This window comes from Furipterus horrens, unplaced genomic scaffold (genome assembly GCF_987537825.1).
Source record: "Furipterus horrens unplaced genomic scaffold, mFurHor1.1.pri manual_scaffold_13, whole genome shotgun sequence".
Taxonomy (NCBI): Eukaryota; Metazoa; Chordata; class Mammalia; order Chiroptera; family Furipteridae; genus Furipterus; species Furipterus horrens.
In genome coordinates this window covers 52,195,272-52,209,564 of record NW_028327183.1, presented here as the reverse complement: position 1 = coordinate 52,209,564, position 14,293 = coordinate 52,195,272, and the positions used below count along the sequence as shown (strand labels likewise).

General features: G+C 40.1%; 2 protein-coding genes across 2 annotated transcripts in view; both read right to left on the bottom strand.

Annotated features, from left to right (window-relative positions):
- LOC149995279 (uncharacterized) overlaps positions 1–14,293 on the bottom strand; it is a 165,027-nt gene that overhangs the window by 137,412 nt on the left and 13,322 nt on the right. The window lies entirely within an intron of this gene.
- On the bottom strand, positions 2,256–12,724 carry LOC149995280 (uncharacterized). Its single transcript, XM_090260262.1, has 3 exons — positions 12,450–12,724; positions 11,062–11,188; positions 2,256–4,412 (listed from the first exon to the last, which is right to left on the bottom strand). The coding sequence occupies exons 1-3, from the start codon at positions 12,537–12,539 to the stop codon at positions 2,320–2,322; spliced, it is 2,310 nt and encodes a 769-aa protein (XP_090116388.1). The 5' UTR covers positions 12,540–12,724; the 3' UTR covers positions 2,256–2,319.

Here is a 14,293-nt window from a genome sequence, read left to right as displayed (position 1 = left end):
TGAAACTTATGTCCACATAAAGAATTACACTCAAACATTTATACCAGCTTTATTTAAAGTAAAAAATTAGAAATAACCAAACTGAACATGAATAAATTTCATGATTTATTCAAAATTAAGAATATTCTCTGCAAAAGCAGATGAGCCACTAATATATCAATAAATCTCAAAATATATATATACAACATAAATGAAAGCAGAAAAAAATCATATAAAATTAAGAAATTGAAAATCTATTAGAATGGAATGTAAATCAATGTTTACTTACAGAGCTTTGAAGGACTGTGAGAAATTACAAAGGCCATGAAATAAATTCCCAGTGACAGATATGGTCAGTTTTATGACTGTGGTGATGGTTTTATTTTCATGTATTTGTGAAGACTGACCAAATATTATACTTGAAATATGATGTTTACTAGCTTAAGATTTTTAAAATGATTTGAGTTTTAAAAAACAGGTAATCCCAACTCATTTTGGACATAGGTTTGGCAACTCAGTATTCAAATCACATTCTCCTGGGCTCTGGGACAGACTTTGCCTCAGTGACAGCAAATACAACCAAAAATAAAAAGCTTTTATTCAAACCAACAGAAATGCTGCCCAGGTCAAAAAGGGACATCCCACATGTAAAGGTATCATTAAAAAAATTTTTTTCTTTCCTGACAGAGCACCAGAGGCTCTGATGTGAACACCTGAGAGGTGAAAAAAATTCACACATTTATTCTATCTTATTTATTTTACAAAGGGAAAGAGAAAAATGTGGCTTTGTTGTTGTGCATAATGTGCATTTATTTGTTGCTTCTTACATGTGCCAGCGACTGAACCCAGAACCTTGTCATATCAAGATGACACTCTAACCAACTGAGCAACCTGGCCAGCCACACAAAAGCTTTTCATAATATTCAGTGACAATAACTCAGTGAACAGAAGATAAATATTCCTGCAGATCCTACAATCTGTATAAACACTGATCTTGCCATCTCTTTTCCAGAAACATTTCTGGATGCATGCTCAGAAGAGGCACATTCCATGTAGTTCGCTGCAGTCTCCTGCACCCCCTATTAGGCCAGTGTTTCTGTTGCAATCAGTTTCCCCTAACTTCCATGATGCTGCAACCAGTCACCATCACCCACAGAACTGCAGACATTTTGGCACATGGCCCTTTGCAAGACCTGGGCCAGAGATTGCCTTCATAGCAGTGGCATCCTTGCAAACAAGGAAAAAACTCATGCTGCTTCGAGATGTACTAGCGGTTGTCTTAGGTAACCCCTCTTTGGAGTGATCTCTGTATCCCCTAAAACTCTTTGCATCCAGACTTCACAGGAATACTAAAGAGCCTACATCTTACCTAAGTGGATACTGGCAGCGATGCAAATTTGGGAAAAACAGATGAGTTAATTTCTGCACCAAACTGTCCCAATGGAGGCAGAGGAAGTTTGAAACACACAAAAATTGTTCACCTCTTCATGCTTGTAGGGCCCAAATCTACTTATAAAATACCCTACAAAGTAAATAGAACACCCAAGAATCAAGAAGGCTTAAAAAATAGGGCTTCATTATTTTACAAATCAAATAAAGATGAGCTTGGCAGTTCTGGCACTGGAGGCTGGGACGTTTAAAAATTTATCCCGAATACCTAAAAGAGTCATGTCCCTGAAAAAAGGCTGTCCTGCATGCTGACAGCTGAACTCAGATGATAATTCTCTGGGCCAATACTGAGTCAGGTCAATGTGTCAACAACAGTGAAAGGAAATAGAGACTTAAACACTAAGGCAATTCCTCCTTTCTCCAACACATCAGAGAACAATGACCTTCTGTGAGCACATTAAGATCGTGACTGATGTAATCTGTAGGAACCTTGTAAGCAGTACAGGTGAAAATGCACCAACAACAGAAATATGCAGTCACATAGATCTGGCGTGACACCTGGATAAATAAGAAAGTGCAACATACAAGCACATGCTTCCTGCATAAAACAAATGTATGGGGAATCTCCTTACTGTTGACCAGTAGATGTATGAGATTCAATTTAGACAAAGCTTAAGTTTCCTATAGTATTGTTAAAACCAAAATAGTACATTTCCTGCACATCTAAGACCTTCTATACATGTGAACTCTTCTGTAGAGAGGAAGATTAAAATATTGGCTAAGTGATTTCAAACATTAACTATACTCATAAGGCCTTTCTCCTGTGTGAAATATCTAATGATAATGAAGGCCAGTGATAGTGGCAAGACATTTCCCACATTCAATGCATTCATTAGGCCTTTCTCCATTGTGAAATTTGGATCAACAAAAGCCAGTGCTACTGTAGAAAGATTACCCACATTCACTGGACTTATAAGACTTTTTTCCTGTGTGAAATCTCTGATGGTAACGAAGGGAATAGATCGTAGTGTAATATTTCCCACATTCACTGCACTCATAAGGCCTTTCTCCAGTGTGAAATTTCTGATGATACCTGAGACCACTGCGACTGATAAAAGATTTCCCACATTCACTGCACTCATAAGGCCTTTTTCCAGTGTGAACACTCTGATGACAACGAAGGTTATGCATACTGGTAAAAGATTTCCCACATTCAGTACACTTGTAAGGCCTTTCTCCAGTGTGAAATCTCTGATGATACCCAAGACCACTGCGACTGATAAAAGATTTCCCACATTCACTGCACTCATAAGGCCTTTTTCCAGTGTGAACACTCTGATGACAACGAAGGTTATGCATACTGGTAAAAGATTTCCCACATTCAGTACACTTGTAAGGCCTTTCTCCTCTGTGAGATCTCTGATGATAAAGAAAGCCAGTGCTACTGCAAAAAAATTTCCCACATTCAGTGCACTCATAAGGCCATTCCCCAGTGTGAAACCTCTGATGACAACGGAGGCCACTACGACTGGTAAAAGACTTCTCACATTCACTGCACTCATAAGGCCTTTCTCTGGTGTGAACTCTCTCATGACCACGAAGGTGATGAATTCTGGTAAAAGATTTCCCACATTCACTGCATTTATAGGGTCTTTCTCCTGTGTGGACTCTCTGATGATAATGGAGGCCAGTGCTACTGGTAAAAGATTTTGCACATTCACTGCACTCATAAGGCCTTTCTCCAGTGTGGACTCTGTGATGATAACGGAGACCATTATTACTGGTAAAAGATTTCCCACATTCACTGCATTCATAAGGCCTTTCCCCAGTGTGACGTCTCTGATGATAACGAAGGTGATCCATTCTAGTAAAAGACTTCCCACATTCACTGCACTCATAAGGCCTTTCTCCTGTGTGAACTCTCTGATGATAACGTAGGCGAGTGCTACTGGTAAAAGATTTCCCACATTCACTGCACACATAAGGCCTTTCTCTTGTATGGACTTTCTGATGAGAAAGAAGTTCATCCTTTTGGAGAAAAGATTTCGCACACTGACTGCACTCATAAGGCCTTTCTCCAGTGTGAACTCTCTGATGAGAATAAAATTCATCCTTTTGGAAGAAAGATTTCCCACACTGACTGCACTCATAAGGCCTTTTTCCAATATGAAGTCTCTGATGACGATGAAGTTGATGCTTTTGGATGAAGGATTTCCCACATTCACTGCACTTATAAGGCCTCTCTCCTGTGTGGACTCTCTGATGATAACGTAGGCGAGTACTCCTGGTAAAAGATTTCCCACATTCACTGCATTCATAAGGCCTTTCTCCAGTGTGAAGTCTCTGATGATAACGAAGGTGATCAATTCTGGTAAAAGATTTCCCACATTCACTGCACTCATGAGGCCTTTCTCCTGTAGGAACTCGCTGACGATAACTAAAACTAGTAATTCTGGTAAAATATTTTCCACGTTCATGACACACAAAAGACCGTCTTCCAGTACAAAGACCTTTGTTCTGAAGCACTGTGTGGTTGCAGCCAATGGCTTTTTTACATTCACTCTGGGTATAATGATTTTTTCTTCTTTGAATAAGGACCTCAGATGTCGAGATTTCATTTGGCTTGTCCCTTGTGTCAGCAGGCTGTTGTTGGGCATTTTGTGATATGGTGAGGATGTCCTGCCCAACCTCCACACAGGTAAAAAGCTTATGGGACACATAGAAGTTGCAGTCCTTTGTATGGAGAATCCTGTTCATACCTCTTATGAGATGCTTCTCACCAACACGGTGCTCCTGCTGTTCTTCATACTTTCCATTGAAATAAAATTGTTGTGCACATGCCCCACACCTCAACGGTTTTAGGTTGTGTTGTGTTTCCTGCTGCTCAGCCAAGTGGAATATGTGTCTCAAGACTGGCCCACAACTCTCACAGGGGTGGTTCTTCTGGGTAGATAAAGCTACTTTGGGATTCTTTGCCTGAGACACTCCACCAGAAATGTTCTGTTCAGTCGGTGCTTCCACATCCTCTGATCCACAGCAGCACCCTGAACAAAAGGAAATGCTGGTGAAGTATAGGTTGACCTTATAGAGAAGGAATATCCTCATCACAAATGGCCATTTGTCACAGCTAGCCAGGCTTCTAAGAAATGATTTTCAAGACAAGTGAGTCAGATTCCGAAGGAAAGCGCTGTTATACATTACTTGGCCCCAAAGGGCAGTCAGTGGTGGAGACCTCACCAAGGGAGAGACGGGAACATAGGATAAGACACAAAGAAGAGAGGCAGGGTTTACTAGTGGTTTCCCACAAATGGCTTCCTGTAGGACTTTCTTGCTGGTGATATGAGGGAGTGTAGAATAATTTGAATGAGCTCAAACCCATAAACATCAATTGATGTACAAGGTCAATATCATACGTGCACACTCCAAGGCTCTGCAGGCATGGACCAAGGTTACAGTGGAGTAAAAAGGAACATGTAAGAGAAATGGCTGAAGTACAAAGTTTAGAGAGGGAAAGATCTACCATGCGCTGGGAATCTAAATAGAACAAATAACTTCAAACTGAGTACTTTACAAAGTGTCAACAGTAACCAAAAACAAGTAGATGAGGTGAGAGACCAGGGAACAGTATAAAAACACTGTTCAACAGTTATAACCTTAATGAAGGCCTGGTGTCAAACCCTTTCCAGCAGCCCATTGCCAAGGCTAGACCATGCCATGGATTGAGTCATGGCTTTCCTGGGATGCACAAATGATTCTTCCCCTTAATCCCAGTCGAGCAATTGAATGCAATACAGACGATACAAATTCTAGTAGGAAAACTAAAGAGACGGATGGCCAGCACTGTGGTAGAACAAAGCACAAAAGAAACCACAGAAAACGATCTGTGTGAGTGACTTAAGCAAGGTGGGAGAACAAGAAATATAAAAATTATTCCTTTTCCTAGAGCAAGGAGAAAGCTATCCTAAAAGAAATCAACCATAGGGTAGGGGGAAAAGAATCCAGTTATGACAAACAGGAAATTAGCCCTGACCAGGTAGCTCAGTCAGTTAAGTGTCATTCCGATGCACTAAGGTTGCGGGTTCAATCCGAGGTCACAGTGCAAAGAAGAAGCAACCAATCAATGCATAAATAGGTAAAACAACAAATCGATGTTTCTTACTCTTTCTTTAAAAACAGGAGAAAAAAAAAGCAGCAAAGCAAAAGAGCGACAGAGAATAGCATAGAAAGGGTGACTGGAAAGACGAAGTTACTAAATGTATTTGAAGAAGGATATGGTCAAAAACAAGGATCACAGCTACCTCTATCAACCACTAAGGTTGACCTTCGCAGACTGTTCTGTGAAAAACACTGGAAATTTTTTGTTTTTAAGAACCATAGAAGTCCCTGCAAAAACTGTGAACTCCCAGTTTACACATCAGAAGACCCTACAGCTTCTCGGCATGAAATCCAAGAGAAATTTTTCATTCACAACCTAGCCCAGAAAAAACAAAATCAGTATGTCTCCAGCAGTATTTACCACTACAGCTGTCCTACTTTTCTCCACTTCACTCCCTCTACTCAGCCTACCCATTTTCATAGTCAGTCCCCACACCACTGGCCACATCTATGAGTTCTTCATGTATGTTCTTTGACTATAGTAACCCCTTCCCTGTCGTTCAATCAGTCCCCACCTCCCCACTCCCCTCTTATAGCTGTCAATCTATTCCGTAATTCTATGCCTCTGGTTCTATTCTGACCTCAGCTAATGTAGCATCAAGGAGACTTGGCTGCTGAGATTTGTCTCAACCCTGAACACCCTCCCAGCCAACAACCTTGAATCCACATACAGATGAATCTACTTCACTAGTCAAGAATTGATCCATAAGGCTGAAAGGAGTAACTCCTTCATCAATTGCATAGACATTCATACAGAATTTTAAAAAATACTAAAAACAAGGGCACAATAAAGAGAACATAATAATCTTCCAATAACTGATACCAAACAAATGGAGATCTACATACAGCCTAGTAAGATATCCAAAGTATTTACTTTTAAAAACATCCACGATCCTCCAAAAAATATAAGAACAAACTTAAGGAAAAAAAAAAACAGAAAAGAAATCAGAGAAAGAAAAATCAAATAACAAAACAGAAACACTGGAGTTAACAAATTAGAATGAACAAAATTAAAAATACAATAAAGAGAATCAAAAGCAGACACAAAAGACTATGTCATGTCAAAGACAGGTCATTTGAAATCATCCAGGTGGAGGGAAATAAAGGAGGTAGTAAATTTTAAAAATATAGGGAGGTGAATTAAGTAATACCATCTATTGAAATAGCTGATATTTGCATTATGGGAATCCCAGGAAACATGGTGGGTGGGGTGGGTGGCAGGTGGTGGTGGGTGGTGACAGAGAGAAGGAAGGGGAGGAAGGAGAAAAAGAACACTTATTTTTTAAAAATAAGCTGAAGACTGACATCTTAAGTCTGAAAAAGAAATGTGAATAATCAAGTGCACACATTCTCACAGGTCCCTATACAGATTCAATACAAATTGGACTTTACCAAGACACAGTAAAATGAAAGTGTCAAAAATCAAAGGCAGTCCTGGCTGGTGTGGCTCAGTGGATTGAGTGCTGGCCTGTGAACCAGGGGGTTGCCAGTTGGATTCCTGGTCAGGGCACATGCCTGGGTTGTGGGCCAGGTCCCCAGTTGTGGGTGCACAAGTGGCAACCACACACTGTTGTTTTTCTCACTCTCTTAAAAAAAAAGAAAAGGGAAAAAAAAGAAAAGAAAATAATCAAATCACAAAGCAAGACCACAAGAATAAAAGACAAAAGGAACTGCAAAAAGTCAGAAAACAATTAAGAAGTAGCAACAGTAGCTTCTTAAACAAATTTTTCAAACAAGATATAGAGTGACTGAAAAGTACAAAAAAAAAAAAGCAGACTCAGTATATACTGCCTACAAGAGACACTAAACCTTTATGGACACAAACAGGCTGAAAATAAAGAGGGCAGAGATAGCTATAGTTCTATCAGACAAAACAGACCACCTCATAAACTGTCACAAGAGACTAAGGTCATCACAGAATGATAAGTAAGTCAATTCCTCAGGAGGATAACTATTTTAAGTATCAGAACTAAACAAGAGAGCAATCTAATACATTGTATTAAGCAAATACTATCAGATGTGAAGGCAGAAAAAGAAATCAAATATAGATTTGATAACTTCAATATTGCCACTTCAACAACAGGTAGATTGACTATAGTTTAGGGCATACTAATAAATATATACAGAACATTCCATCCAAAAGAAGCAGAATATGCATTCTTGTCAGGCACAAATGAAACACTTCCTCAGTAGATAATATGTTAGGGCAAAAATCAAGTCTCAAACTTTGAGAAAAAAAAAATAACATCAAGTATTTTATTAGATCACAATGTATGAAACTAGAAATCAATTTAAGTTTCAAGAAAGCTTGAAAATTTACATATATATTGAAACTAAAAAACACACTCCTGAACAATCAGTGGGTCAAAAAAAAAACAAACCAAAAAGAACTCAAAAACAAACAAACAAAAATTCTAGAGGCATAGTAAATAAAAACATAATCTACCAAAGATTATGTATAAAATGCAGGAAATGCAATTCTAAGAGAAAATTTTATAGTGATGTCTACATTAAGGAAAAAAAATTCAAATAAACCTAAACCTGCACCTCAGAAAATGAAAAACATAACAAGAACGTAATCCCAAAGCTAACAAAGGAAAAAAGACATAAATATTAGAACAAGCATAAAGGAAATAGAGACAAGGCAAAAGAAGAAAATATAACTAAGAGCTATTTTTGAAAGATTCACATGCCCTGGCTGGTGTGGCTCAGCAGACTGAGTGTCAGCCTGCAGACTGAAAGGTCTCCGGTTCGATTCCCGGTCAGGGCACATGCCTGGGTTGTGGGCCAGGACCCCAGCTGAGGGTGTGGAAGAGGCAATTGATTGATGTACCTCTTACACATCAAGGCTTCTCTCCCTCTCTTTCTCCCTCCCTTTCCCTCTCTCTAGAAATGAATAAAAATATTTTTAAAAAGAAAGAAAGATACAGAAAATTGGCAAACCTTTAGTGACACTAAAACAAAAGAAACAAGACTCAAATAAATTAGTGAAATGTAAGACATTATACCTGACACTCACTAGGCACCACAATGCATCATAAGAGACGTTGGCAGCTGACATGACCCTACACAGAGAGAGTTGTCAAGATTCCACTATAAACTTTTGAAATTAATAAATAAATTCAGAGCCATGGCCAGGTAGCTCAGTTGGTGAGAGTGTGGTCCTGACTTGCCAAGGTTTTGGATTTGAGCCCCTGGCAGGGTACATGCAGGGGGCAGCCACTGAATACACAGATGGGCAGAACAGCAGATGAATGTTTCCCTTTCACTCTGTATCTGTTCCTCTCTCTAAAATCAATATATAAAAATTTTTAAAAAAATGCCCTGAGCAGTGTGGCTCAATTTATTAGGCGGCGTTCCGGGAACACGCCTGAGTGGCAGGTGCAGTCCCGTCTCAACACCTACAAGAGACAACCAATCCTTTTTTCTGTTTCACTCCCTCTCTTTCTCCCTTCTTTCTCCTCTCAAAATAAAAAAAAAGTACAGTTTCATTTCAACACAGTAATAATAAATTATTTGATAAAGAAATGAAGAGCCAGGCCAAGTGGCTCAGTTGGTTGGAGGCACAATTCCCAGTCAGGATACATAAGTATAACTAGGTTGCAGGCTGGGTCCCAGGTCGAGCATATATGCACTATGTTTCTCACCCTTACCTCTTTAAAATCAATATACATATCCTATGGTCAGGATAAAAAAAAAAAACAAATGAAGAAAATAATCAAATTTACAATAGCATCAAAAACAAAAAAATACTCAAGAATATATTCAACCAGAAAGGTGAAATGTCTGTACACTGAACACTGTGAGATGCTGATAAAAGAAAAGGAAGAAAAGACAAATTAGTGGAAAGGCAGCCAGTGTTCTTGGATTTGAAACTTTAATATCGTTAAAATGTCTATACTACCCAAATAAGTCTACAGATTAAATGCAATTTCTATGATAATCCCAATGATATGTTACACACACACACACGAAGAATTCTGAAATGTATTGGATCTCAAGACTTTGAATAGCTAAAGCAATCCCAAGCAAGAACAGACCTGGGTGGCATCACACTTACTGATTTCAATCTATTACAAAACCAAAGCAACCAAGTAGTGTGGTAGTGAAATAAAAACAGAAACATAGACCAATGGAACAGAACAGAGAACAAAAAAAATAAACACAGGCACCGATGTTCACCTAATCTTCAACAAAAACCTCAATACATGTAAAAAAAGAAAAGAGAGCGATTCCTCGATAAATGCTGCTGGAAAAAACAGGTATTCACAAGTAAAACAACAGTGGATGCCACAGATAAAAATTAGCTCGAACTTCATAAAGAATTAAATGTCAGTCCTAAAACTTAAAACTCCTTCAAAACAATTTAGAGAAGATTGGGGGTTTATTTTGGAAATGTATTTCTGGGATGTGAAAAACCACCATGAGAAAAAAGCAAACATAAACAGTCTGGACTATAACAAATTAAAAAGCTTTGTAATAGAACAACAGCAATTAACATCATGAAATAAAGAGAATCTACAGGATTGGAAAAAATACTTGCAAAATATATGAAGGTTTCACTCAGTTCAAAAAACCACAATAAAGTGAGTATTGCGATACAGAAATCCACAAAATCCAGTGAGTAATAAAGTTATGTTAAACTATGCTGCATGCTATATTTTAGGAAAATATTTTATTTATTTTTAGAGATAGGAGAAGGGAGGGAGAAAGAAGGGGAAAGAAACATTGACGTGAGAATCATTGATTAGAGTAAGCACCCCAGCCTAGGACCAACCAACAACCCAGGCAGGTGCCCTAACAGGTAACTGAACCAGCGACCTTTTGCTTTGCAGGACCACACCCAACCTACTGAGCAACACTGGTCAGGGCTGTATTGCAGGCTGTTAACAACACAATACCTTTGTCTAAAAAATAATTCCACACAATTAAAAATACTCTATCACCAAACACTGGTTACCAGAATCTAAGCCTGCAGAAAAAAATGATGACACTAGACTTGCTGAATGCAGGGTTGTCAAAAACATTGACAGGACAGGATAGGACAGGAAAGGAAAGGAAAGGAAGAAGAATAGGAAGAGGAAGGGAAGGGAAAGGAAAAGAAAAAGAAAGAAGCGCAATATCTGCAAAGCAGTATGAAGCAAATGCAAAACTACGTGTACCTGAATGTGAAAAAGAATATATAAAATGTACAAAGGATTCATTAGCCAAAAAAATGTAGACAATTTTCCTAAAAATTATGTACAAATGACCAACAGGAATAGAAAACAAGCTTTTCCTCACTAACCAAGGTGGTATTCACTAGGCTCCCTGCAACATTACCAACCACAAATCCTTCCCTATGAGTTCAGTACAGTAGGTATTGGTATGGCAGGGGGATCAAAGGGACGTGCAAACCAAGAAAAGCATCTGCTCATTAAACTGAAAAATCCAGCAGTGCTTACCGCCCACATGTGAAGAGAGCGCACCCACTAGAGACTAGGAGACATGGGAAATGCAAAGCCAAGTCCAAGTCACTGGTGAGACTGAGGGTCTTACCCAGGGAGGATACAAGTTCAAAGTTCTCCAGCATCACATCCAGGTACAGGCGTCTCTGATCCTCATCAAGGAGGTGCCATTCCTTCCTGGAGAAGTACAGGGCAATGTCCGCAAAGGTCACACCGGCCTGTCACAATTGAGACAAATGAAACCAGAGCAGTCTTTCTAAGACATGCAATCTTACTTCTTTAACATTTTCTTCTTGCTCATCCTCTTCCAGGGCTCCACAGTGCTGGCTGCTCTCTCATCACAGTTCCATTAATCACCGTTATGGCCTTCAGCAACATCAGCTGGGTTGGGGGTGGGGGGACAGTGGATAAATGCCATCTAAGCTCAGGCTATGCCTGCAGGGCCCCATCCTTCCCAACAAACAATTCCATTGAGTCTCCCAGATCATACCTCCAAGACACAGACAAACTTGGGCTTCTGCTTCACCCTTAAATTCCCACACACACCAGATCCCCAGGACCATCAGCTCACACTTCGCTAGTTGTGCACACTACTGTGGAACTGATGGGGGCCTCAAATGTTGGGAAAAGTTTAGTTTCAGGTAATAACCAATAAGCTTAGTAATCAATAGATATAAAAAGCTATTGTTTCAGGAACTGAAGGTCTGACCCACCTTGACCACAGGAGACCATAAGCAGGTCCACCTTTGTGCCTCAGGAGGCCTGCAAGCAATTCAGGATGATATCTGAGCCTTTGTACTCCAGAGTGAGATGACCACCCAGGACAGAGATGAAAGAATGCTGCAGCTTTTGTCTGATTAACTTGTCCCCTGAACTCCAAGCCCCTTACCTTCACTTTCCTTCTTATAAAGAGTCTGTTTAAAATGGAATTTAAGACCGTCTGTTAGGGTACACTCCCGCCGTCTTCTCAGATCGCGGACCATCTGAGTAAAGCGCCCATAAAGATTCCATCCCTGTCTCTGCTTATTGGGTCTGGTCGGTGACTGGCAGCACAAACGCTGGCTATTCCGGCTTCATATTGTCTGCCTCCTTCACAAGTTCATTCTCTCAGCTCTGCTACCTTTCTGCTCCACAGCACAGGTATCTCCCTGGACTATACCATGAACTAGGCCCTACTGCATCCAGAGAGCTTGACCTCAGTTTTCTGTTGGGTCCTTGCCTGCTTCTGATCTTTGCTTCAATATTCACCCCCATCCGCATGGGAATTTCAGATACGAATAACCCTTGTCCACTCTGCACTATCCTTGCTGTGTCCTCAAAAGCCACAACACGGTCTCTCCACTGAGCCTTCGTCACGGTCCTCCACGCGGGCCTAGGCTGTAGGACCTGACCGGCGTCTCGCACCCGGCGCCGTAGTGTCCAGAGGGGTGAAGCGGTGAGGGCCCCGGTGGGGGTTGGGCGACGAGGCCGTTCACTCACCTCAGCCGGGTGCTTCAGTGCGTCCGCCGCCATCGCACTCTGTTTGCAGAGCCGGGCGGAAGTGTCAGAAGAGAAGGCCGCCCCAAGCATGGCGTCCCAGGGCAGTGTCTGGCGGGCGTCACCCGGGTAAGGTTGCTGAGCTCCTTACTCTGGTGCGTACTGTGTGGACCACGACTCTCGCGCTTTCTCTGTCCCTGGAGCTCCACCAGGACCGGCGGCGTGAAGCCTCCGACCAAGAAGTTCAGCGGATTCTGGGCGAAGACAAAACACCGGCTTTGAGGGCACCGGAAGTCCCGCCCTCCGCATTGTGCCCTGAATTTGATGCCTTTTCTGACCCTTCATTGGCTAAACCTGGCGGTATTCCACACACAGGTCTTCTGGGTAATGTGTGTCAGAGCGTCCAAGGGGACGGTCAACAGTTTTCTCACATCGCTTCAGCAGAGAAGACTGCGGCCCACCGCTAAGGGGGCTGGGCAATACACGTCCTTATGAAAGAGACAACTTGAAAATTGCTAGAATAAGTTGTCACCTTTTCATCGTGAAGGGCCTTAAGTCCGTGTTGAAAACACATTATCTGTGAGCCCAATACAAGGAGTCATGCATAACAAAAGCGGTATGCCTACCCCGGCTGGCGTGGCTCAGTGGACTGAGCGCCGGCCTGCAAACCGAAAGATCACTGGTTTGATTCCCAGTCAGGGCACATGCCTGGGTTGCGGGCCAGGTCCCCAGCTGGGGGTGTGGATGTATTCCTCACAAATTGATGTTTCTCTCCCTCTCTTTCTCCTTCCCTTCTAAAAATAAGTAAATCTTTTCTTTTTTTTTAAGTATGCCTGCCTTACAGAGTCTGGAAAATTTTGTCATACAGATGACCTACTTACACCATCATATATGTATGTGACAAATATAACACAAGAATGTAGGACGCACCTCTAAAATAAAAAAACTAATATACATAATATAAACATTAAATGGAAATCTAAAATTTGAACATTAAGATAAATTTTGAAAAAGTGGGAGAATTGGATTCTGATGAATTTATTGTTTTTGTTATTTTGAAAATGCTATTGTAATTATCATGAAAAATATTTGTACTTTACAGACATTTAAGACAGCAGGTGAGATGATGTTTGAGTCATTCTCAATGTGATAAGATTATGGACATATTTATAAATTAGAGTAAATTATGTACATACTCATAATGAAAGTTGACCTTTGTATAGCTCAAACGCTATAAAAAATCACATGAAATATTATAAATAACAAGTAATGTGGGTATACATATGTGCAATGAATATTAAAAATCAATAATTCCATAAGAAGCTTTTATTTAAAAGTTCATAGCAAATATAACACTGAAATATAAGCCAAAATTTGAAAAACGTTAAAACTAAGTAATGAAACAGTTGAAAAAAATCTAAAAACCTACCAGAAATGGACATCACTTCTAAATGATAATAATCTCCAGCACCTTAAAACTAACATAGTAGTCAGAGAATGGCCTGACACTGTGTTTTATTGTTTGCGTGAACCTTGGTGTTTTTATAGCAATTGGTGGGTATGCATCTTTTACCTTTTTGGACTATGAATTTACACATGGATTCTGGAAGTGTATGTTACTTACATGTTTTTGATTAAGGTGGTTTTTTAAAACTTCTTACTGGATGAAGTGAAAGAAGGACACACTTAATAAACAGGCCAATAAAGTATTGTAAAACACAAATAGCAACATAATAAAAATGTAATCTCAAAGCAAAAAATTTAAAATGATGTTAGAATTCAAGAAGTGAAGTTTGAACTGTGCCTGAAAGTGACCTGATATCAGGTCTATGTTTAGGGGACTTTAG

Bases quoted from the DNA above. Each gene is read 5' to 3' on its own strand.
- LOC149995280 (XM_090260262.1), bottom strand. From the start codon at position 12,539: ATGCTTGGGGCGGCCTTCTCTTCTGACACTTCCGCCCGGCTCTGCAAA. The intron at 11,189-12,449 runs GTGAGTGAACGG...CAATTGTGACAG, and splicing joins CACTGAAGCACCCGGCTGAG to GCCGGTGTGACCTTTGCGGA. The intron at 4,413-11,061 runs GTAAGACCCTCA...CCTTTTGTTCAG, and splicing joins TGAACTTGTATCCTCCCTGG to GGTGCTGCTGTGGATCAGAG.